Source organism: Micromys minutus (assembly GCF_963924665.1).
Source record: "Micromys minutus genome assembly, chromosome: 25".
Taxonomy (NCBI): domain Eukaryota; kingdom Metazoa; phylum Chordata; class Mammalia; order Rodentia; family Muridae; genus Micromys; species Micromys minutus.
In genome coordinates this window covers 9,124,992-9,150,840 of record NC_137960.1, presented here as the reverse complement: position 1 = coordinate 9,150,840, position 25,849 = coordinate 9,124,992, and the positions used below count along the sequence as shown (strand labels likewise).

General features: G+C 50.0%; 1 protein-coding gene across 5 annotated transcripts in view; it reads right to left on the bottom strand.

The window, feature by feature from the left end:
- The window catches only part of COL18A1 (collagen type XVIII alpha 1 chain), a 106,070-nt gene that overhangs the window by 39,913 nt on the left and 40,308 nt on the right, over nucleotides 1-25,849 (bottom strand). For 3 of the 5 annotated variants that reach the window (XM_080937551.1, XM_080937553.1, XM_080937552.1), the window contains exon 1: nucleotides 15,455-17,072. The exons of the other annotated variants lie outside the window; for them this stretch is intronic. In XM_080937551.1, coding sequence (XP_080793677.1) covers nucleotides 15,455-16,919 — 1,465 coding nt within the window. In that variant the 5' untranslated portion in view covers nucleotides 16,920-17,072. Of the gene's footprint in view, nucleotides 1-15,454; nucleotides 17,073-25,849 lie in introns of those variants that run through there. 5 annotated transcript variants of the gene reach the window in all.

Here is a 25,849-nt window from a genome sequence, read left to right as displayed (position 1 = left end):
TGCAGGAGGAAATACAGACATGGAGTAAGACCTCTCTCTAAAACAGAGAGGAGGTGGCACAAAGCTCCTGAAGCTCTACCTACAATGGGGGCCAGCTAGGCGATAAATCAAACTTGGGAGATCAAATAGCCAGGCTCCCAACTTAGCTTTCTCTGGTTTCATTCAGTCATTATAGTTTCTATGTTAATATCAAACCCTCATCAGGTGGGATATGTTACAGGGCAGAGAGACAGGACAGCTCTTCCTTGGCCATTTCTGCTCCCTTGGGTTTGCCTCTGCGCTTGGGTACAGGAGAGCCACGTGAAAGCTTGCACCTACAACCCTGTACAGACTCTCCCAGAATCACAGCTCCTCTGATGTGCTCCAGTGACCCAATTCACATGCTCATGTCAGTCTTTGCACCATCCTGAGTTGGACACAGCTGTGTAAGCCCGTCCTGCCCTTAGACCCACTGGCGTTAGCAATACAAAGCCAGAGAGGAGGCGCTTATGCGGAAGGAAATGTTCACTAAAAGCTCTTCTACTGGGCTGAAGCGGTAGCTCAGTGGTTAAGAACACTGACTGTTCTCCCAGAGGTCCTGAGTTCAATTCCCAGCATCAGAAGGATCGTAATGAGATCTGATGCCCCTCTTCTGGTGTATCCGAAGACAGCTACAGTGTACTTGCATAATAAATAAATAAATAAATAAATCGTTGATTTGTGAGATCTGTTGAGGTAGGGGGTCTCCAAGGAGCTGCAGCAGCCCCACTTCCTCAGCTACGTTCTCTGAAAAGAGAAGGACATCCAGAAAAAGAAGCCAACCCCCCCAACTTCACAGGAGAAGTGGAGTCAACGAGCCCCTTGAAACTAAAAGACAAGCAAGAGTGGTCATAGAGCCCACTCCTCAGGGAACAAAGAACAGCTTTGTGTGCCACATGGACAGCCCAAACCTGCTGCAAGGGTCTCCAGAAAGCCTCACCGTGTCACATGCTTCCCAAGCCCTGACATGGTGGTTGCCGGGTGCAGAATACACCCAGCTTGGGAGGGACATGGCTTTCAAGGACTGAGTGTCTGCAGCCTTCCAGTGGAGAGCAGAGAAGACTAAGGGCCACCCCTGGGCTATCAGTGGTCCAACACAATCACAGCTGTTACAACGTTCCCTTCTCACCAGAAATGCTAGGACACAGCAGACACTGAAGCTTAGAAAAGCCAAATCAGGCCTGGTGCCTGGACCGCTCTGCTCCTCCTGAACAGCAAAAATCCCCGGTGCTCTATTAGCACAGCCCACGGGATTCTACAGCTGCTGGCTTCCTGGGCTGGAAGGCGCCAGTATGTTACGTGATGACCCCTGGGCCCTGCAGCCAGCTCTTCCCAAGTCCTTCCATTTCCTTTCCATGAAATTCTTCTTGGCTCTGTCGAGAGGAGCTGCCACATGCCAGGGCTGTAAGATCATGGGCTCTGTTCTTTGGTTACGGCGATGGTGAATGGGGGAGGGACTGGGTGCCTAAGCCAGGAAACTCATTCCCCTGCAAGCAGCAAGGCCTGTGCCATGCTCTAAGAGCTCAGAAGGCTGCTGCAGGAGGCTGGCCCCCCATGGACTCAGATCCAGGAATGGGGGGTCCTGTGTGGCTAAAGTCCACCTTTGTTAAAGTGAGCAGGTAGAGTTCTAAAAGTCTGTATTCTAACACAAACGTTGCATGTAGAACCAACTGCAGTCAGCATCCCCCATAAACACAGCCAAGGCTTGGCTCTGGAAGGACCAGCAGCAAGAATGTCTAGTGCTCCCAACTGTGTGCACCAGGCTCCCGATGGTGCAGGAGCCCCTGACAGACTCCCTCCCTGGACTACAACCAATGCACGCCCTTCACAGATAACCCCACCAAGGAGGGTCCGGTTTGAGAACACTGAGGGCAGATGGTGCAACCACTTGGCAAGGGCTAGCCTTTGGTAAGGGCCAGCCTTCAGCAAGGGCTCAGTAATAGCAAATGTCATGAGGAAAAGTGACTCTTAACAGGGACCCTAGAAGCACCAAAGAAAGAGGGCGCAGTCTCTCACTGAATAACTCTAAGCAGGAGACGTTCTGTTCCTCAGCAAAGCTCCTGACCAATCCTAGTGTCTGCCTACCCTGGACAAAGGCCTCCAGCTAGGCCAGTATCTACTGGGTTGCTCAGGGGTTTCTCTAATGGAATAGACCAAGCCCGTCATTCTGTATGGCTGGTGCATCTGACATCTAGGGCACCACAGCTTGCAAACTTGCTCTCCCAGGGATGCAGCCTGGGGACTATGCATCCACCCCTGGGCTGGCCTAACTTTCGCCACACACTCTTGGGGCTGCTATGTGCAGGGCTCAGGCTGTGGCAGCCCTGCCCCACAGAGCCTAGGCCTGAGTTCCGCTGAATGTGCTTCTGATGCTCCAGACCCCAAATAGATGTCAACTATCAGTGATCTCCCAATCCAGCTCTAGAGGGGAGCATTTCTGAGATACCCAACTGCCAAACAAGCAACTCCTGTGGAACCTTCTAGAGAAACTGGTGTTTAAACCAAACATTTCCCTTGAGTCAGAGGGAATTATGGCAGCCTCTCCCTGTTTCTAACTTCTGGACTCTATTCAGTTACAAACACGCACAGCTGTGTGGAAACATGGAAGCATCTTCTGTGCTGGACCCATCCCGGTACCCAATGGTCGTCCAGTACAGAGCTGCGGAATCCAGGGAACAAGTCCAAGCAGCATTAAGATGGCCTAGACTGCTGTGGGAAAGGCGCAAGAGGTATTTGAACTAAGCAGTTTGTGGAGACTTTTATCACATCTGCCTAAACCTGGCTCCACTGAGCTATGGGAGACAAGCCTCATCAGACTCGTGGTGGAATGAGGCCTTGGAGGGTAGTTTTGTGAAGCTTTGAATGGACCCATTTTAAGAGATATTCCAAGTCCTCGCAGAACTGAGAAACTATAACCAATCCAGAACAGAGAAAAGGAAAAGAAAAAAAAATCAATAAAAACTATAAAATTAGAGGACAGTTTGAGTTCCGGTAGACCAGCAATCTGAATATACTGCCAAGTCTCTGGTGGAAGACTTGAGTTGGGCCAGAGGCAAAGAACAGAGAGAAACACAACAGCCCAGCAAAGAAAAACATCTGGCAAAACTTCACAGTCTGAGGGGGGCTGTCAGCAGGCAACATTTACAAGACAACTGTACCAAGTAGAACAGAGTTCAAGTTAAAGTCTTCATCCTTTTTGTCTGAGGGCTGCAAATGGGTACATATGTATCTAGGAATGGTATCCTAGGCACACACAGTAAGGCAGGTGTTTCTCTTATTATATATATATATATATATATATATATATATATATATATGCTCTGTATGCATGTATACCCGCATGCCAGAAGAGGGCATCGGATCTTATTACAGATGGCTGCGAGCCACCATGTGGGTGGTGGGAATTGAACTCAGGACCTCTGGGTTAGAGGTGCTCTTAACAGCTCTTAACGGCTGAGTCAACTCTCCAGACCAAGGCAGGTGTTTCTTAAGAATGCCCCCTAAGCAGTTTTTCTATTCAACCTGAAAGAGACAACCTCAGTGTGATGGTTTGCATAAGCTTGGCCCGGGGAGTGGCACTATTAGAAGATGTGGACTTGTTAAGGGAAGTATGTCACTCTGGGTGTGGGCTTGGAGACACTCCTCCTAGCTGTCTGAGGATGCTTAGTGGGTCCCTGGCTTCCTTTGAATGAAAATGTAGAACTCTCAGCTCCTCCTGCACCATGTCTGCCTGGATGCTGTCATGCTCCTGCCTTGATACTGGACTGAACATCTAAACCTGTAAGCCTGCCCCAACTAAATGTTGTCTTTTAGAAAACTTGCATTGGTCATGGTGTCTGTTCACAGCAATAAAACCCTAACTAAGACATTCAGAGTGATGGAGGTTCCTAAGGCTACTTTGTAACCCAGTAGCAATTAGAGCTTTCACAAGCCCAGGGTAGGCAAACACCTGATCTGCATATTAGAAGAAAAGACATTCCCAGAAACAGCACTGCACCATGCCCGAAAGACTAAAGCTGATTTGAGCAAGTAAAGATTTGGGTTGACATGCCCCCACCCATGAAATCCCCAAACCCCCACATTATCCAAAAGTGGCCTTGGTGGGTATTTTCTGACCAGGAGGCAGTGTTCAGATGTGATCCTGTTTTGAAGAGGAAAGTCCTGTGGGTCTTGAGGATGAGACAGTGCCTCTACAGGGTATCCCAGGGATCCAGATCAGGACGTACTTAAGGTGCTGGACCAGTGTTTAGTTTGCACAATCAGAAAACCAATGCACCAGAGGATAAGCAAGCCATTAAAGCAAGAAACGGGAAAACACCTAAAGGTGCAGGGTGCAGAGTTATCCCAGGGTGCTAAAGAAAATGCCAGAAGCATGCAGCCACAGAAAAGAAAGGCAGGGAGACACAGGAAAAACACTAAAAGACCTTTCACATACAGATGGAGGCCATTCATGTCAAGTGAGAATCAATTTCCCTGTTCCTGTGCATACACATGTACACGAACCTCAGGGAACAGAATCATGGTCCCCAAAGATGTCTATCACAATGAACGCTATTTTACCCTACGCAGGACCTCTACAATGGGTTGCGCATCTTGAGATGAGAATGAGCCAGATGTAGTCACACATTCGTGAAAGTTGCTATTCCAGGCTAGAGGCTCCTGCCCAGGTAGGGAGGACGAGTTCTGGGCCAGTGATGATGACTACAGGAGTGACTTGCCTTCTGACGTCCAGGCTAGACACTAATACATACGTAATCTGCACTAATGGTGTCTTAAGATTTGTCTCTTGGGGTGGGGGTGTTTCATAGTGATTTCCCGGGGGAATTTAAAAAAAAAAAAAAAAAAAAACAGGGCAAAGAGAACCAGGAATGGCCTCTTTGGAACAGACTAGCATGCTGCTACGGGCATCAAATGTGCAATGCTGAGAACCGGACATCTATGTAGGGCCAGCTCCCTGCTTCCTTCCCTGATAAACTACCTGTAAAGGAATAAGAAAGCCTAGGGGCTATGAAACCTTCCTCAGAGTGCTACAAAAAGGAACCCCACACTCCTGCCTAGAAGGCCTGATCCCCTCAGAGTCAGTCTCATCCTGGTGTTTTGGAACCTGTCTGTCTAGGACATTAATAACTCTTCTAGTAGATCCCTTACCCCTAACAATCGGTACCAGTGCTCCCTTGAGCCCTTCACACCAGAATAAGTCCTCCACTTGAAATCAAAGGACTGGCAGGGATTGGAAGTCACATGACCACACAGAAGAGGCACAGCCAATCATTAAAGCTGGAGCCTCTCTAAGGTCACCTGGCTAAGCCACGTTTTGTTTGCTACATAATTTAAATGTATCCAAAGGATTATTACATTGTTTTTGATTTTGGATTCACAAGTAGAAACATGTAATCAAGGAGCTAGGCTTAGTGGGGTGTGCCTTGAATCCCAACATTTGGGAGGCAGAGACAGGTGCATTGGTGGCCAGCCTGGTCTACAGAGTGATCCAGGGCAAACAGGACTGTTTTGAAGACAAACCCTATTTTGGAAAAACAAACAAACAAACAAAAGACTTGCCAGAGCTACAAGGAAGTAGCTTATTTGAAAACCACTGAGGTTAACCTAGTGTATATTCAAATTAGAGAGTAAAGTTTGAGGTAGACGAATCTAACTACACATGGTAAACACACTACACACAAATAACAAAAATATATGTAAGATGACATATACACGAAGATATACATAAATATATACATAAAAATTAAAAAGGAATTTAAACATTTCATTACAAAATCAACTAAAGAGGTAAGAGAGAGATGGCTCAGTAGTTAAGGACATTGGTTGCTCTTTGCAGAGGATCTGGGTTTGGTTCCCAGTATCCACAGGCACGCACACACACACACACACACACACACACACACACACACACACACACTTAAAAATTTAGAGACCGGTAAAGTAACTTAAGAAACTATAATCATATGCTCTCTACATGAAATGGTTTCTATCCAAACAGGCTGAAACAGAACGTCAGCCTACGCAGAGAGGATGCTGGGTAGCTATGATATCCGACAGAACAGATTTTGAACCCGTGGGTTACAAGAGGCATGGGGACAGAAAGGAATCAGTACAGAAGGGAGATGTGACAGAAAGAAACCAGCAATGTACACAAGGCAAAGTGACAGAACAGGGGAGAGACAGAAAGTTCTACAACAGCAGCCAGAGCCCTCTCACTGAAGGGCAGAACTCCCAGACTGAAGACGAGGAAGGACTTCCCAAATCTGTAGGCACACATAAAGCATTGCCCGCCACGGCGACGTCCAAGCTCCTCCCTGATATAGACGCCACATTTCCAAGAGAAACACATGTCAGGCCACAGAAGAACCTCAACAGGCATGTCATACACTCACCAACCAATCTGGGATCAAGTTAGACATTAAAAACAACTAAAAGTAAAATATTTACAGATCTGTGGAAATGACACTTCAGAAACAAACAAACAAACAAACAAACAAATCAAGTGTGTTACCATAAAAACTGGTGAGGCAGTTTTAAAAAAATTTTTTTCAGAGGGGAAATCTACAGCTATAAATACTTCATTAACAGACAAGTGGTCTCAAATAAACAACCCATATTACGTGCAGAATTAGGGAAAAGGGTGGGTTGGGGTGGGGGTGGGGGAATCCAGAGCAAACAGAAGAAAAATAAGGAAGAATAAAACAAAAAATCAATAATGCAAAGAATGGGAAAGCACATGGGGGAAATCAATGAGAGCAAAGTTAGTTCTTTGGAAAGATAAACAAAACTGATGAACCCTGTTAAGTCGACCAAGACAAAAACATGGGGGAGACTCATGACCGAGGTCAGGAGAGCAGGGTCCTGCTGACTACAGGAACAGGACAGGCTGTGACAGAGCCTGAGAAAACCAAGGGAAGAGGCCAATTTGTAGCCATACAAAAACTACAGCAGAAACATCTGGACAGACCCACAGGTAGAGAAGATGGGACGAATTGTAACAAACAAACAATTCCTGCTTTAGAGAACTCTGTTTAAAAAAGAAGGAAAAAAAACATTTGAAGACAAATGTATCCCAAAATACTGAGGAAAAAAAATGTTCTATCTCATTCTATTAAAAAAAAAAAAAAAGAAGAAGAAGTTGAGGGAAGGAGAAAGAAGAAGAGAAGGAGGAGGAAGGGAAGGAAGAAGAAGAGAAAGACGAGAAAGGGGAGGAGAGGGAAGAGGAGGAAGAAGAGGAAGAGGAAGGGGAGGAAGAAGATGAGGAAGAGAGGGAGAAGAAGAAAAGGAGAAGAAACAACTACAGGTATCTCCTAATGAACAGTGATGTAAAATTTCTCAACAAAATACCAGCAAACCCTTCCAGGATAATGAGAGAACTGTGCCCATTGTCTCTTCCTAGGAGTCGGGAACAGTCCGAATATGGAATCAACCAGGGCTGATCACGCCGCTGGCTGAAATGCAGAGAAAGCAACCAGTTATCTCAGCTGGTGCAGGACAGGCTGTAGTACGGTTCCACTAGGGACGACGAGAGCTCTGATTATAGGAAGAGCACGCCAAGCTGTCTTCTTAATGTCTATTCAAATTGTCTGGGGAGAGGAGGAGAGAGGGAGCGAGATCAAGCAAGGAGGAGGAGGAGGAAGAGAAGAGGAGGAAGAGAAGAGACAGCCAGGCAGGCAGGTTGGAAAGGAAGCTTCTTAGAACTCTTAATCAGTCTAGGTAGAAATATTAGATTGTACCTCAGATAAATGGGAATCCCCCCCCCCCCACACACAGGAAACCCATGCTGGGAGAAGGAAAAGGTACCTGTCAGAGTGGGAACTTGTCTCCTGGAAAGAGATTTCACACCATCCTAGCAACTTTGAGACCATCTTACAAGACAAGGCTAAAGCCCAGGGGATGATGGGTCAATGACTGGCAGGACCACATCTTGACCAGGACTGTTTGATGTGCACGCGCCTGGCCCTCTATTTAAACTTTCTTCTCACATCAGGACCTGAAGACAGACTTGCTGGATCTCTTCCTCCCTCTTCCCACTATGACCCCTGAATAAATCTTCTCATGCTTTTTCACTTCTAATTTGGCTTTTGAAAATTTGTCTTATTGAAGATGGATGGCCAAATAATTGGTGCATAGATTATGACCCCTAAATTTGATAACAGAACAAACAAATGAACTCAGCAAGCCAACAGGATAACACATCCATTAATGGAGAAAAATCACCATTTATCCATGCAACACCCAATCTGAAAAGGAAAGTCCAACGCGATTTCCACATACAGTAACACTGAAAGAATAAAATGCTTAGGACCTAACTTAGCCAAGAAGGGGAAAGTCTTTCACAATGATAGCCAAGAAATGCTGTGGGAAGAAATTAAAGACAGATCAATGACGGGCCGCCTACACCCACTGTGTCACTGAAGCAACACAAGACAGAGCAACTTATAAATAAAACCAAGGTATTTTGAGACCTAGTCCCCATTTCTAAGAGGACACCATCCCCCTGTGTCTTCAAGCGGGGACTGTAACAGCAGAAGCAAAGGGGTGGAGAATAGTAAACACACCCCTTGTACCTTTGAGTCTCTGAAGCTCATTCAGGAGATCAAAGCCTATGGTCAGCTCTAGAAGGCCACACCCCTTAGCAGTATTAGACCTGGGGAAGACACAGTCAAACTATAACTATTATAGAAGCCACCCAAGATGATCTACAGGCTGTAAGCAATCCCTATTAGAACCCCAATGGTAGTTTTCTTTTGTTTTGTTTTGGCAGCATGGGGGATTGAACCCAGAATGTCACCCATGTGGAGAAATGCTTAGCACAGAGCCACTGCTCTGGTCTTCCCAAAGATAGATTTTGTAAAACATGAAAAAGCTATCCTGAAGTTCATGCTGAATTTCAAAGAAGCCAAAGGAATCTTGACAAAGCCTAAAGCTGGTAGACTCACAATCTGGTTTTAAAACTTCCTCTCAAAGCTATAGTCACCAACTGTGATGGTTTGTATATGCTTGGCCCAGGGAGTAGCACTATTAGGAGGTGTGGCCTTGGAGTAGGCATGGCTTGTTGGAGTGGGCGTGTCACTCTGGGGTGGGTTTTAAGACTCTTCTCCTAGCTGCCTGGAATATTCTTCTGGCTGCCTTCAGATCAAGACATAGTACTCTTAGCCCCTCCAGCACCATGCCTGCCTGATGCTGCCATGCTTCCACCTTGATGATAATGGACTGAACCTCTGAACCTGTAAGCCAACCCCAATTAAATATTGTCCGTGTAAGAGTTGCCTTGGTCATGGTATCTCTTTATAGCAATAAACCCCAAACTAAGCCACCAATACTCTCTGACACAAGGATAGATAGATATATGGACCCAGTGTGGTGTTACATTATCTGTAATATCCTGTAACCAGCACTGGAAAGGCTCAATCAGGATTCCTTAAGCCACACAAGACCCCATCTCCAAAACAAAACAAAGCAAAGGCAGAAAAAACAACAGAAAGACAGACCAATAAGACAGAATACAGCACCCAGAAACAAACTATTATATATATGAGCAAATGTTTATTTCCTCCAAAGCTATAGTGTTATCAGGTCCTCACACTGTGTGTATGTATGTATGTGTGTACATACATATACATAATGTATGTGTATATATATATATACACACACAGTGTGTATACATACTATACACACACACACAGAGAGAGAGAGAGAGAGAGAGAGAGAGAGAGAGAGAGAACGGGGGGGGGGGGAATACAGTTGGGTTTCAAATGGATTGAAATCTATCCCTATTCTAAATCTCTTGCCTCCTCTACCATCAAAGCTGTGTTCACCTTGTTATCCCCACAGCCTCCTGGCTGCATAGCTTACACACTGCTGCTCCCAGGCACCATCCTGGAGCCTCCAAACTAAACTAAAAAGAAAAGGTAACCTCAGCTCTCTGCTTCCTGACCCTGGGTGTGGTGCCCACTGCCTTTCACCCCTGCTGCCTTGCCTCCCCTGCCACTGTGGACAGCATCCTCAGACTGAGCCCGGATATGCCCTTCCTCCCTAGAGTTGCTCCCATCAGGTTGTCACAGCAACATGAGAAGCAGCATCACACTTGGTACCCAGAAGGCAGGAGAAAAAAATCAGACTCAACAAAGGAACAACCTGGCACAAAACTGAGCTGAGAACATGGCAGACAGGAGGGAGGGACGGAGGAGTTGATAGAATTAGTAGAAATAAAGGTTCAGTGTGAGGATCCGGGAGCTCTGGAGGTAGATGGTGGGTGGTAGCCAACTGCACTGACCTGTATGTGGGACAGTGGACATGGTGTATGCTTTATATTGAGTAAACTTTATCATCTTAAAAATAGGGGGAAACAGTGACGTCCCCAAGGCAGAGGATAGACAGCTCAGAAGGATGTTTTCTAGGAGCCAGTCTTTGGACTCACCTGGAGACTCAGCCTCTGAAGCACCAAGGTCCCCAAAGCCAGTCAAGAACAGAACCACAACACATACTGTCCCCACCTGCCTGAGCTACCACAGTGGACCCCACCTCAGCTGCCCCCCTAGGGGCACAAGCATTGTGGCTTGCATGTGCCATGCCCCTCACAGGATCCTGGGTGGAAAGTCACAGTTCCTCCATGGTGTTGCTCCTGAGAGGTGACAAACCATGACTCACTTCTCTGTTGAGTTAATCCAGGAATGGGTGGGAAGAAGGTATACTGAAGGCCTGTCGCTGAAGGCTGCCCTATCCCTGGCCCCTTGGTCTCCTGTGGGATGAGCAGTTTTTCTCTGCCGTGCCCTTGACTGTGCCTCACCGCAGGCCATAGGCCAGACACATATGGGCGTGCGTCAAAACGCCACTTTCCTCCCCTACGCTGTTTTAACAGGCAATGGGCCATAGTGACAAAAAGCTACCACCATAGATAAGCCCTGCAAACAAAGACACTGACACTTCAGTGCTGACAGGACAGCCAAGCAAGTGCCCGCGCCCTCCATGAGAGAAAGAGATGGCCCACATGTGGGAGGGAAGACGAAAGCCCCAGAGCTGAGGCAGAATCCACACAGCTCAGAGACAAAGGGCACGAGACCCAAGCCGACATTTTTAAGACCCATACGGGCTGCAGCACAGACCTGGTCCAGATCGCAGGTCACCAAAGACGTAAACAAAATCCACAAGGGGACACAGCATCATCTCACATCTGTTAGGCATGAAGCAACAGGTGGTGGAGGAAAAGGAGGAACCCTTTACACTGCTGGCCGAGATGGAATCTAGGTCAGCCACCAGGGGAAACGTGGTGAAGCAGAGAGAGAGGGAGGGAGGCACACAGAGACAAAGACAGAGAGACAGAGGGAGAGAGGAGAGAGGGAGAGACAAAGAGACAGAAGGAGAGACAGACAGGGAGGGAGAGAGATACACAGAGACAGAGAGACACAGAGCGAGACAGATTAGGAGAGACAGAACAATAGACAATGAGAGAGAGATACACAGAGACGGAGAGAGGACAGAGGGAGAGACAGAGAGAGACAGAGAAGAAGAGAGAGGGAGAGACAGAGAGGGAAAGACAGAGGCAAAGAGAAAGGGAGAGACAAAGAGACATAGAGGGAGGGAGAAAGAGAATCAAAGCAAAACCACTGTGATTAACAGCAGCCAAAGGAACTAAGCTTAGGCTGTCAGGGAAGACACACCCATACCTCAGCTTTCCTGCAGCCAAGACAGAGGCCACGTGCGTGTCCACAGACATGAAAAAAGAGAAGAAGCTGAACACACAATGCAACACTGACCACAAAGGAACTCCCATCCCTCACCAACACAGAGTGACCTGGTGGACACTGTGCTAAGGGGAACAAGCTGTGTGCAGAAGAGACATCACGCGGCCTCGCTGACAGGCCACTTCTAACCCATAGATACAGAGCACAAGGGTGGGGCTTTGGCTGGTGGAGAAGTGGGGAGACATTAATCCAAGGGCAAGAGCTCCAGGCTGGCAGCTGGAAGTGCTGCCATCTTGGTGTGCAGAGGGTGAAAACGGATGGTAATCTATACCACCTGAAGACTGCTCAGAGAGGGCTGGTAGTGTAGATCAGTGGTGGAGAACCTGCCTGGTGTGTGTGAGACCCTAGGTTCTATCCCCGGTATCACAGGTACACACACACTTCTCAGAGAGTAGCTCCTAAGTGTATCCCTAAGGAGACGAATTACTCCTTGATTGGTGTTACGCAGATATCTCCAAGTTGGCTGGGTGTCGGATCTGGTGTGTCGGGAGGAAGGGAATGTCTGTGGGCAGCTCAGCTAGCACCATGCACATAATATTTATCCACAGGTTGCCAGGGGTGAGAGATAAGCATTTGGGTATTTTTCCACGGAGGGGTCTTGTCTCCTGGGATCAAAGTTAAACAGAAACTCGGGTTAACTGAAGCGTCCTGAGGAACAGCAGCTGTTCAGAGTCTCGCATTTGATTAAGAAGCCAGATATAAGCCAAGGCGAAAATGGCTGGGAGCTCATGAGGTCCTCAAGGGGAGCATCTGTGGCCCATGTGGACGGAGCAAGACCACAGCGGAGCCACCCCCTCACCCCCAGTACCCCCCCACACACACTCCGACAGCTCTTTCAATGCTCCACGCCCTTCCAGCATGGTCCCCAAGGTTCAGTGGTTCAATTACACTCTGTGATGCAGAAAGAGGATTTGGTGCTCCACGGATCTTACTTTCTCCCAAAAGAGCTTTCAGGCTCCCTGGGAAATGATGCCTGCGTCTGTTGTTTTTCATGGGGAAGGCAAGGCTCTGAGACACAGACGTGTGAGAGTAAGGCCAAATGCAGTCTGTTGACTAAAGCTCTGTGTCATTCTCGGGTCCCACTGAGATACCGAAAGAACTTCCTGTAGGCAGCAATGGCCCTACTCATGTGCAGCAGGAAGAAGCCAGAATTAACAAGATCAGAGTCAAGGTCTGTGGATGCAGCACCCCGAACCCCACACAGTGCTTACTCTCTGCCCCCAAAACTCATATACAGAAGGCCCAGCTGCTTGCTCACCCAGCATACATATCAGGGATGGAGCCATGTCAGGGAGTTCCTCAGGTGTGACCCTCTACCTCCCAACTGTCACCTCACATACCCCTGACAACCTTGGCATTGGACACTCACCTCATGGTCTCCCTCAGGGGTCAGAAGAAAAGACATGGGTGAGGAGCCGCAAGCTTTGCTAGACAGATGAACACAGAGGCCTCAGGGTGCTAGGCAGGGCCAGGTGTGCGGATGTCTAGGCGCAGGCACCAGGTATACACAGGTATTTTAGGTATTTTTCCATATAAGTGTCTTTTCTCTTCAGATCAAAGTTACACTGAAACTCGAATTAACTAAAGCCAGATATGTAAGTCCAGGTGTGCAAGGCTAGGGGTTTGAAGAACTTCAGTCAGACCACACCCCATTGACCTGGGGAATGGAGAATTGGGCAGGGCCCACATTAGAGTGGGAAGCACCCACCTTGGCTCTGGTCAGACCCTGAGGAGGAAAAGTGTGTGCTCCCTAATGGGTGCTCACTGTCCCCAATCCCCAAGCTTCCTGATGTGGTCAAGGACCCTCTATGTCCCCTGAGAGTCATGGGGCTAAAAACTGACCCCAACATCTTCTACTCTAGCTGCCACTGGGTCGACACTGTGGGGGAGGGGGTCCCACCAGGAACTCCTCCCCCACCCCTCCCACGGCCATTCTCCATACTGAGGTAGGAGTCATCTAGTGGCCACAGAGGCCTAGTGAGAGGGAGGCTCACCCTGAGTGGATGAACCTATAGGAAAGGAAGGATGAGAGGTCTCCTGCTTCTACAAGCGTTTCCCTGGAGCCTCCCCCAAGAAACCTTGCCTGCAAAGGGGCCTTAGTTCAATGAGGTGTGACATGCACATACATGGGCCATGGGTATTGATGGACCAGTCCCCCAGGACCTTGCTGGGGATATAGCTCGTTTAATGTAACCAGATGTGCAGCCACTGGCTGACCAGGCAGCCAGAGTTAATGTTAGTGTCCCACGAAGCTCCACCATATGGACCAGCCCTGGCCCTGCACCTCATGTGGCTAAACCTTCACTCAGCTTTCCTTCTCTAGCACCTAATGCCTTCACAGCATCTGGCTGCCCCTTAAACGGACACATGACTAGGTCCTCCTAACCCTGGATAGCAGCCCTCATGTTCGCCCATCATCCTGTATGGCCCAAACAGAAGATGCGGTAGGTTATCCTCTTATCAAGACACATCCCTGTGGATCTGACCCTGCAAGGGAGAAAGTCTGAACCACTCCACATTCAGCTATTCCAAGGATGGGGTGTGGGGAACTCTGTGTGAAACCAGGTGGGTCAAATCTGAGCCTAGAATCCTGGGGTAGCCCTACCCCCAGGCCCAGTTGTGTTCCCTAATGCAGCCATGAGCAATCCCTGGGCTTCTGAAAAGCCCAGGCCCTTTCTGGAGCAGGCCCACACATCCATCTCCCCTGCCCGTGGCTTGTCCCTCACCCCTTCTCAGTCAGAGACCTGTTCACGCTCTGGGTGGTCCTCCTGCCCACCACCTGTCCCTCCATGCCAGCCTTTTTCCTGAGACAGTGTGCTATATCTCTCTGGTGCTTGACCCTGCCTTACCTGTAGCCCCTCTCTTGCTCTATCCTAGGCCTGTGCAGGCTCTGGACCTCTGATGAGCATTCGGGCAGCCAGCAACTTGCCAAGAACCATCCAAGTTCATCCTGCTGGCACCCAACAAGACGATTCCCTGCAGAAGCCCCGGGAACCCTCATGGCTGCATTACTACACAGCTGAAATCACTAAGCAGACACCCCCTTAGTGTCCAGCATAGCCTCCCAGCTCCAGAGTCCACTGACTAAGACCAAGACCACTTCCCCACATGCAGAAGACAAATACCATGTCCTACAGGCTGGCCAACTCCTCCCAACACACAAGTAAGGCCCCACCCCCATCCATTCATTTATCCATCCATCACCTAGCCAGAGGCTATGCACTCCAAAGCTTTAAGGTCTTGGCTGGGCAGACGCATGTGGGTTGTGTAGGAGACTGGGGCCTATGACCCTGTGTGCCTGGCACCTTTCAGACCTTTGGCCAGGCTGGCTAGGGCCACAGGGAGAACGTCAGACAATGTGTGCCTCAGAGGCTAGGAACAAGAGGGAAGCAGCCGGTGTTTGGTTGAGGAAGCACCCGGCTGACTCAGAACCAGGACACCTCAACACCTGGGGCAGGTGATGACCTGTCATGCCTGCTACAGAAATAGAACCTGTAGTCATAGCCACGCCCAGACCCCAGCCTCCTGTCTGCACAGAACACCATACCCGGTGCCTCTCCAGTACCATAAGCAGGCTCAGCGAGGTAGGGGTGAGGGGCGGGGGTGGGGGGATCCTGGGCCAGGTTCTCATCAGCCCTTGCTGAGCTGAGCAAAAAAAGAAAGGGGACAGTTGGTAGCTACTTGGTTACCTGCAGCTGGCCCAATGAACACACAGTAGCCATCCTCCTGAGAAGGGAGAGAGGCACAGTCGACAGGCAGCCTGTCCCCAGCTAAGAAGTTCCAACAAGCGTCCTCCAGGGCCTCACAGAACTGCCGGCAGGGTGGCAAAGCAGGTGGTGGCCCTGGGTCACATGAGGGAGCCAACAGCAGACAGAAGAACCAGGAAAGGAAGGGGTGGCAGTTTGTATGGAAGAGGCGGCCCCAAGCCTGTGCGGCAGCCTCTACCTCCGTGCTTTCTGTATGGCGAAGATGATTAGGCAGCCAGAAGTGTCCGATACCTAAGTGGCTGCAGACGGCCAAAGTGGGCAGCAGGGGCAGGCACTGGCTGGTAGAGGTCAGAGAACCATTTCCCACCAGTGCAGAGTCATTAGAAAGCTCAGGCCCTGAAGAGGGAACCACGTGGGAAACCCAAGCACCAGGAAACCCAGGTAAAGCTGCTACTTGAGAGAGTTGGGCTGAAGGGTCAGAGGAAGGAACAGAGAGTAAACCGTGCACACTCAGAGAAGCCGTCACCAGAGGACCCGTCACCAAGGGAGGAAGAGGTATGTGCCCGTGGATATCAAAGTGGACATCAGATTGTCTGTGCTGCCTTTTGGACCTGGCTTCCAAAGGCATGAGTCCTTTCCCCTCCAGAGGCTGTGACTGCCTGTGGGGCTCTGGGCTCCCCCAGGGAGGAGCCCTGATCCATGTAGAAGAGAGAAACGTTCTACCTGGGGATGCTGGTGGCACTGAGGGCCTTCCCAGTGGTGCCTGGAGGCTGCTCTGGAAGGGAGGCAGCTGGGTGGGCACAGCCAGTATGTGAGCCTCGGTTGTCTGAGCATCTGGAGAACTTGGAACACCACTGCTTGGCCAGGGAGAGGTCTCACTCCCCTGGGGAGCACTGGAGAGCTCAGCATCATTGGGGAGGACGGTAGGGATCGAGGCATCTGAAGCCTCAGTCCCAGCAGAGTACTCCATGGTAGAGCCTTCATCCCACAGCTGGACGAAGCTCCGAATGCCCTCAGCCACATTCAGAATCTTGGCTCCAACGCCGGCAACATTCTCCTCCTTCGCGTCTAGGCTCGCCGCAGGGGCCACCAGGGGAATGGGGACAGCAGGGGTCGCAGGGGTGCCACCCTGGCCAGCTTCCCGATCCTCCTCTGGGGGCAGCTTCGGGCTGGCGGGCGTCCTCATCGTCGTCGTTGTCGTCGTCTGTTGTTCTGTGAAGCCATCCTGGGGGACCACGTGTGTGGTGGAGTTCTCTGTGGACTGCACAGGTGAACTGATCTGGGGCTTTGAGACCGGGGCTTCCAAGGAATCAGTGGTCTTGGCGGGCCAGAGCCACATCAGGGGATTCAGGGGACTCAGGGAATTCCCATCGGTGCTGGCAGGCACGAGGCAGCAAGCCAGCAGCAGCGGCAGCAGGCAGAGGCGTCTGCTGGGGTCGGGAGCCATCAGGGCAGTGCAAGCCTCTGAGCTGGGGCGGCTCCTGTGGTCCTGGAGGTGGGGCCTGCCAGGTCCCCACCCTCCCCCATTCCTGGTTCCCAGTCTCCTTCCCTCCACAGCTTTCCTCTGGCACAAGGGAAGGGAACCCAGCCTGAGAATCAAGGTGACCCACCAAGCTGTGCCTTCGGATTCCACTTAACTCCTTCCTTTCTGCACCTCCAGGAGCAGACAGAGCAGAGAGAGGTGGGTAAGAGACACCCAGCGGAACTCCAGCTTGTCCAGCTTACTGCTGCTGAGTCTCTGCAGAGAATGGCTGTGGGTGTGGGGGCCTGGCTGGGGTCCTCGGGGACATGGAGGCCACACCCCAGCTCCTACTGCCTCCACTGGAGAGCACCCGGAAGTCTTGGCCGATGGCAACTACTCTATGATGAAACTGAGTTTGAAAAAAATGCTCAGCTTGCTGCAGCTCCAATTCTGGTGTTACAATTGTCCATTCAGAGAAAGGGTGGGTGTGTGTTTCTCCCCCCTCTCACCCCCCCAGCAGCCTACAGCCCTCCCACCCGCTCAAACCCTAAAGCCAGATCAACTTGATCTGTCCCTTAGGCCCCCGAGAGCCCACTAGTTCTCCCTGTAGGTCTCAATGGACACATTACTTCTTTCCCTGGGTTGCTCTTAAATCCTCTCCTATAATCCGCCTGGCTCTGTAGCTGCGTTTCCCTGTCCAGCAAGTGTTTCAAAACTAATTCCTGAGGGTTGCTTCAAAGTAACAGACTCGCAGTAGTTGGGGCCTCAAGATGAAGGTAAAGGAGAACCTGTGGGATGTATCTAAGGGATAGACCAAACAGCAAGTTCTGCCTCCTGCCTTAGGAATTCCAGCTGTGTGCAGAGGGCATGGCACAGCTCAGCGGCCTGTGTCCCATGAGCAGACTATCGAGACACTGCCATTACTCTTGTATTTGCTCTGCCAGATCAGTCTGCAGCTGGATGTTCCCCCATGCTGTTCCTTTCCTTCACACAGCTTCAGGTAAAAATCTCACCCTATCTATAATAAACCAGGGGCTGTACACGGCTTATGGACCCTCAGCCTACTCTGGGTTATAGCACATGGAAACTATCAACCTCCACTATAGCCGCCCTGACCCCATGAGGTCAGACAGGTTCTTCTACACCATTCCCTTCACAGATGTAGCTGGATGGATGGTCACCCAGGACATCACGAACTCCCACCTGGGGGTCTCCTCCTGCCTCAGTACCCACCTACCTGACTATGAGCCCTAGGCAACAGCAAGACGTAGGTGGGAAAGGAAGACACTTGCCTGGACACCTGACCACATGTCTTCCCAGCCCCTATAATCTTTGAGACTTTCTGCATAGCTAGACTTGGGGATTAGAAGACCCACATATCCTAGGGCCTTGGACAGAGAGGTTTGGGGTATAGCTGGGTTTTTGAATTTCTGAGACATTTTGGATCTAATCAAAGTCAACATCCACGGAAACGAAGCCAAGGAGACAGAACACCCTGAAACCCCCCACATTCTGTGGTCCTACATCCAAGACCCCATAGGGCACAGTTCTCTGCCTTGCCCCCATCACTACTGAAATTTATAAAGTGGTCCCCAAGGGGCGCCCAATGGGGCAAATACTCTGGGGTGCAAAGCACTGGAATTGTGAGTTGTCCTGGACCCCCTTTTCCACAAGGCTCTGATGGGAGGAGCTTGGCCTCTCTAGGCTATTACAGATGCCCCCCAGATCTGTCTGAACACTTCTACCTAGATCGGCACCAGGCACCCTGGGACCTAGGAAGGGTTGGCATTTATCCAAGAACTTTTCTCCTCCCAGCTCTGTAGGAAGTCTAAGGCAGTGCAGCTTCAGGCCAGCAGAAGGAGGTTAGCTACATAGGAGGAGGGGCAGGAACTCAGTTCAGGCAGAGACCTGAGAACAGGAGACCAAAACGTCTCAATGAAAACAAGTGTCCAGGGGCTGGAGAGGTGGCTCAGTGGTTAAGGGCACTGAGTGCTCTTCCAGAGGTCCTGAGTTCAAATCCCAGCAACCACATGGCAGCTCACAACTGTCTGTAACTTCGGGACCCAATGACCTCATATAGACGTACATGCAGACAAAATATCAATGCACATGGAAGGAAGGAAGGAAGGAAGGAAGGAAGGAAGGAAGGAAGGAAGGAAGGAAGGAAAGACAGACAAGAAGTGTCCAATGGCCACCAGGCAGGAAAGTGGAAAGACTGAGATGAACTATGAGGAAGCAGTGGCTGCCAAGGCTGGCTACCCTCAGTCCCATTCATAACTCAAAGCAGGACTGGGCTCCACTCCAGTGCCCAGTCCAGGCCCCAACGTGCCGTTTCTAATGGTCACGTTGTAGAGTCTGTGGCTTCCTCGGTTTCCCCAGTGACAAAGGAACCAGGATGGGCAGGAGCAAGTTTTCCATCTGCACTCAGAGTCCCCAGCCAACACCAGCTAGCCAGGGACACGTTAGGGGTGAGGCCTGTGGGTACCCATTCCACAGAATGAAGAAATATAGACAGAGGCCATGAGCTCAACAGTAGCTGGCAGCCTGCACATGCCCCAAAACATGCTCACTCATACAAATACATACATGTACATGTTCTCATGTCAGCAACATGGCTTTGCTACCAGGCTCTACCAGGCTCTACCAGGCTCTACCAGGCTCTACCAGGCTCTACACATGCCCCTTCTGCAGCCTCAGCCCTTTTGGCACCATCTCCAAGCTGTTGGTGGCAGACTTTACTGCCACCCTCCCCCAAGACTATAGTGGCAATGCTTCAGTGTGATGAAACAGCCCTAAAGGCATGTCCCCAACTGTCCCCACGTTAACATGTAAGGGAATCATCAATCAATCCCTGTCTAAAGGGCAGGCTGTGCTGTTTGGCTCAGAGTCCAGCTGCAAACAGCTGGATACAAAGTTCCTCTCGAAGAGGGAGGCAGCCATAGGCCCACATCTGGGCCTCCGAGCTCTACCATCCCCAAGTTAATCCCCCATGATGATTGGGTCTGTCTGAGAAATGCCCAGGGAACTGTCTGCTTGAAAATTTCCTAATGGGATTTCATGGCTCAAGAATCACCTCTGGAAAAATCCCAGGACCAAAGTCCAAAACCCTGCCCTTTACCCCACATCCTGCATGGGTAGAGGGGACCCAGCTCAATGGCAGGGAAGGGGGGGGAGATCATGTCATATCCTGGTTCCCTTGCCCCATACAGACCCTTATTTCTGGGATACTTTGACTGCACCCAGGGATTCAACATGAAATTCCTGGGCAAAACCAAAAGCCAGGCAATGGAGTGCAAAAGCTCCTGTCTCAAGGGCCCTGTCTATGTAGAAGGGTATAGTCCCTCCCCACTGAGTACCCACACCTTACCCAGCACTCACTCTTGCTTAGTCCTCCCCAACCCTGCTGCTCACTTCAGAACATCACATACCCAGCATTCAGCGGGGAGCACCATGGATAGATTCATAGCTCAGGGTCTAAGCTCTGGCTCCCATCTGAGTTTTGCACTACACACACACACACACACACACACACACACACACACACACACACACATTTATGGACACATATGTTCCCACACTTACATGTATGTTCATCCCATTCCATACACTCAAACACACATGTTCATGCTCATACATTTACACACACACATAAACATACACATGCTCACAGAAACACTTGCACTATCAGGGAACACTAAGGTCCTGGCCTATTAGAGGCCATTGTCTCTGTCCCTTCCAGCCTGGGTAAAGGATCCCATCCGCCCCTCCATCTGACATCACACAAGCAGCACAGATCAGGGTTTCAGACAGGAGGGAGAAAAGAAGTCGGTATGAACTGGGAACAGTCCCAACCCGTTTCCCTGCCACTGCCTGGTCAAGGATAACCTCAGACCCTTTGGAGACACAGAACGTGTTGTCACGCAGGATCTGTGGGGAAGCAGGGAGATTGCTTGGTTCAGATGACACCAGCCGCCATGCTGGGGAGAGAACCCAAGGTAAGGAGAAAGAGATCCCTACATCCACGGGAAGGTGGAGAGGGGACACTGTCTATGCCTAAGGGCTAAGAACCCAGTGATATGGAAGAGAGTCCCAGGACACAGTCTCTACCCATCTGACTCAGGTTCAATCCCTGACAGGTGCCGGCTAAGTGCTGAACATGGGGCTTGGGGTGAGAGGTTTGTGGCTCTGGAGCAAACACACCTCAGTTCTAAAGGAACTCATCACAAACTGGGCTCAGTCACAGTGTCCCACAGGCAGCTACTGAAGACTACGCCTCCCATGAGACCCCCCATTCCAGTTCCTAGAGAACAGGAGGAACTGGTCAGAAACAGGGATCAGCACCCAGCACCCCCAAGAACAGCCATGCCACAGAAGCAGGCGTCCGCCACGCTCCTGATTCCCAGCCCTCAGCCTGCAGCTTCCCTTTTCTCCGGCGGTGAGAACAACCTTCCTAGAAGCCGGTGTCCACTGACAACCTGCGATCTGAGGCCATTAATGACCGAGGCTTTCTTGGACTGCACCGAGTCTGACCTTGGGCTGGCTCTCCTGCTCTGTTGTCCCTGTCACCTTGTGAGGAATCGTGTCACCGGTGCCTGCCTTGTTCGGAGTGGCCCTCATAGTCTGGCAGGGCTAAGCCTCCAGAAGCCAAGGCTCCTGTTGGCAGAGTGCCCACAGTGCGGAACCTACAAGTCAAGCTATTCCTCGAGGCCTGTGCTGATACACCTACGCTGGCCTCTGGCTGGGCACTGCCCAGCTTAATTATGAGTTTACTGAGTAGCCAGTATAACTCAGAGGGCCCGACTCTTGAGGACAAGGACTCAAGGGCTAGCACAAGCTGCACCCACAGCGGCCGACAGTCAACAAAGATCCTGTCTTGGCCCTTCAGTAACTCGAATCACACATGGCTCTTCCTGCCTACATAGGCCAGCAGGGATGGAGAGCTGGTCAGGACAGGAACCAGCAGAGCACTGGGGAGCGGTCACCCAGAAGCCCCTGGGAGGACAAACGAGTTTATCTCAGTTTCAGAATCAAGGTACCAAGACACGAGCCAGCCGAGCCGTCCCTCACCTGCGCCTGCCAAGGTCCTTGGGTGTGCCACAGTGAGTTCTTGCCATGCAAGAAGCCACTCCCTCTGCACCATCAGCCTCAGCTCAGCAATGACGGGGAGTCAAAGGTTCTCGGGGCTCAGAGAGTTACTAAATCGGGAACCTAGCGGCACCATTTCAGCTACATTTCAATCTGGCAAACTCCCTCTAGGAACCCAGACTATACCCGTTAAGTGACTACTTCCGATTTACAAATGCCCCGCCCTCCTCATGTGCCCTAGGGCATCCCTGTGGGTCAGCCAGGCACAGGCCTCTCTACACTCCCAGAAGACACCAAATCTTCTGCAGGCCAGGGTCATTTGGGCTTGGGGGCTATAAGCTCCTCCCATCACCATGGGGACAAGGGGCAAGCAACCATCTGAAAAGAGACTTTAGCTCCGAATGTACCATTCCTCCCAAAAGCCCCACCCTCTCACTTCAGCAGCAAGACGCACCCCTGCCCCAAGCGAGGGTTTGTTCTGTCTTGTTGGCCCGTCTGGTTTAGATTCCTGAATAATGCAGTCTTCTATTTTCATTAAAAACTCCAAGACACCCACATACGAGCAGGAACTGGCTCTCAGCAGTGTGAGTTGTTAAGACGGAGGAGGCTCAGAGAGCCGCCATAGGATGGCTCTGGGAGACAGACAGAACTCAAGGGTCAAAAGTACTTCCGCAGGGGGCTAGAGAGATGGCTCAGTGGTTAAGAACACTGACTGTTCTCCTAGAGGTTCTGAGTTCAAATTCCAGCAACCACATGGTGGCTCACAATCATTTGTAATAGGATCTGATGCCCTCTTCTGGTGTGTCTGAAGACAGCTACAGTGTATTTATGTGTAATAAATAAATCTTAAAAAAATAAAAAAGTACTTCCACCAATACCAGGTGTCACATCTTGTGCCAAGGCTACCCTGAGATGAAGCCCATGGTATCTCTGGATTTCCTACATCCCCATGGGCCTCTCCCGGCTAGCTACTGCTTGTCCCAAAGCCGAGTCACTTCAGCACACTGCCTGTATTCCACGTGGTTCTCCCGAGTCCACTGGCTGGGGCCAGTGTGCTGCACATCATTCCGGTAAGACTCGGGTCTACCGTGGGCTCCTTCCTTTGGAAACAGAGGCCAGGTGGGGGCCTGAGAGGGCCAGTCATCAGTGCAACAGTGTACCAATCTCACTCACTGACCCAATCAGACCCAGACAAGTGTCGCCAAGCCTCTGAGGGGCAGAGAGAGAGAGGTTGGACATCTGTCATCCCATCTGGAGATGGTTCACTCACAAAGTATCCAAACACTGTCCAGAGTGATCCGGATAACTGACAAGCGGTGGGGGGGGGGGTGGCCAGTCAGGGGAACCACCGGGCTTCCAGGGATGCCTAGCCTTTTAGGCACTCCTCCCCCGGGGGCAGCCACTGCAAGGACACATGGCCATCTGTCTGGAGATCTGAGCAGAAACTTGAGCAAAACTCTGAAACAAAAGATACATGGTTATCTGAAGATGCCTATGTCTACCAGGTCAAGGGGAGGAAGAAGGCCCCCAGTCACCGTCACCACCACATGCCACCACAAAGCCATTGTAGGAGGCCAAAATACTATATGGCTTAGTGATTAAGAACACATAACGATCTTCCAGGGGACCCCAAGTTCGATTCATAGCAGCCACACCGGGCAGCTCGAGACTGTCTGTAACTTCCGTTCTGTTCCGTCTGATGCCCTCTTCTGGCCCCCACAGGGACTGCACTTACACGCACATGTACAAATACATACACACTCTTTGTAAAATAAATATTTTTAAAAGAAACAAATTTAAAGTATCGTTAGAACATACTCAGATTATGGGGGGGCGTGTCTGAATATGTCCTCTTTGTTACATGGCAGATAGGTGTCACAAGCTTCTCGGGTGTGATAAGACATTTGGACCTGCAGGAGAATGTTCAGGTCATAGACAGGAGTGCTTGGGTACAACTTATCACACACAAGACACATGGGACACACAAGAATATGAGCCTGCAAGTAGACGCCCATGGCTGTGTGGAGACATAGACCCCAGACATGGACATACACATGCACTGATTACATATAAATGGCAGTGTTCACATGTGCACAGACAGATAAATGATAGTAACCGGAGAGATTCATACGGTTCTATCTATATGCATAGATTTCATGTAAATGGCTGTGTGCAGTTGTGTGATTCTGTGTGCATGGACTGCGTGCGTGCGTGCGTTCATGAATACGGGTATGGTATATTTACATGCTACACACAGATGTACATTACTGTGAACAGATTTTTACATACATGGATACATGTGCATGTGTGTACAGGAAAGAGAGAGCTGGTAAGAAATGAGGCCAAAGGATGGCGGGAACTGTTGAATGGGGAAACAGAGGTTTCTTTCTGACACTCCTGGGCCACTCCTCCTGTCTCTTCACTTTGCCCCAGGGACTCAAGATGACTCAGCAGAGCTGGGAAGAGATGTATCATCCCTCGGAGACTCAAGAGGTTGTTCCTACAGAGCCTTCAGAACCACCGGGTAAGGCTGCAGAGGCTGAGCAAGGCACTGTCTTCTATTAAACTCAAGACAGGCAGAGCCAGGGAGGAGGGTCTGGAGGGCAGGGAGGCGGATATGCAGGACATCTACCTCCACGGATCACACACACACACACACACACACACACACACACACACACACACACACAACCGGAATATACTCTGATGACTATAGCCTTCACAACCACCCGCACCTGCCCCAAACAGAGCACACTTCTTACTGTTACAGCCTTCAAAAAGCAAACCTGTTTGGCTGTTCTGGATCCCTTAAGGCTCTGCACATCTGGAATTCTGGGGAGAGCTGTGCTGGTCTGTAAGCAGCTGGGCTGGACCACTTGGCCACTTATCAGAACTTCTTTAAATTCCTCCAGCGTCCTTTCGTGGTTTGAAAACCAGACTTGACACTGCTTTTGTTAACTGTGTTCCTTAATGTCTTATGGCTTTGGGGTGTTATTATAAACAGGCTTTTTCCCACACTGGCAACGGGCAACTGATCTTGAGCCCTGCAATCTTGCAGAACTCACTGGTTCTGACTGGTTTCTGGGGGGAGGGGGTCCTTCAGACTTTTTATAATTCAAGGCCTGGCATCTACATACAAACAGTTTCACTACTTGCTTCCCAAGATGGATGTTTGTCTGTCACCTTCTTCTCTTGCCCAACTAACTGCCTGGCTGCTCTTCCAGGACCTTGGTGAATGGAAGTGCTAAGAAGGGGACACTCTTGCCTTGTTCCTGACCTCACGGGGAGTAGCCAGCCATTCACTAAGATTAGCTCTCTATTTTCCAAAAATGTCATTTTCTATGTTAATGAAGTTCTTTCCGGAGCAGTATGGATTTTGTCAAATTCATTTTCTGGACCTGTTGAGGAGTTCATGTGATATTTTTATTCTGTTAATATAATGATTTGTATTGGTTTTCTGGATGTTGAGCCAATCTTGCTTTTCTGGGGTAACTCTTACTTGGTTATGATTTTATACATACATACAGATGTGTGGTGTATATATATAGAGTGCTAGTTTTGGTCCCTATTTTTTTCCCAGTCAGGGTCTCTTTATAGTACTGGTTGGCCTCCAACTTACTATGTGGACCAAGCTGCCTTGGAATTCATAGAGATCCGCCTGCCTCTGTCTCCCAAATAATAAAATTAAAGGTATGTGCCATCCATGCGTAGCCTGATATGATATCATTTTGCTAAAGATTTCCGTGTCAAGACTTTTGTCTATAGTTTTCTGTTTTGTGATATCTTTGTCTAACATTGGTATCCAGGATATTCTTGTCTTTTCTCAAAGA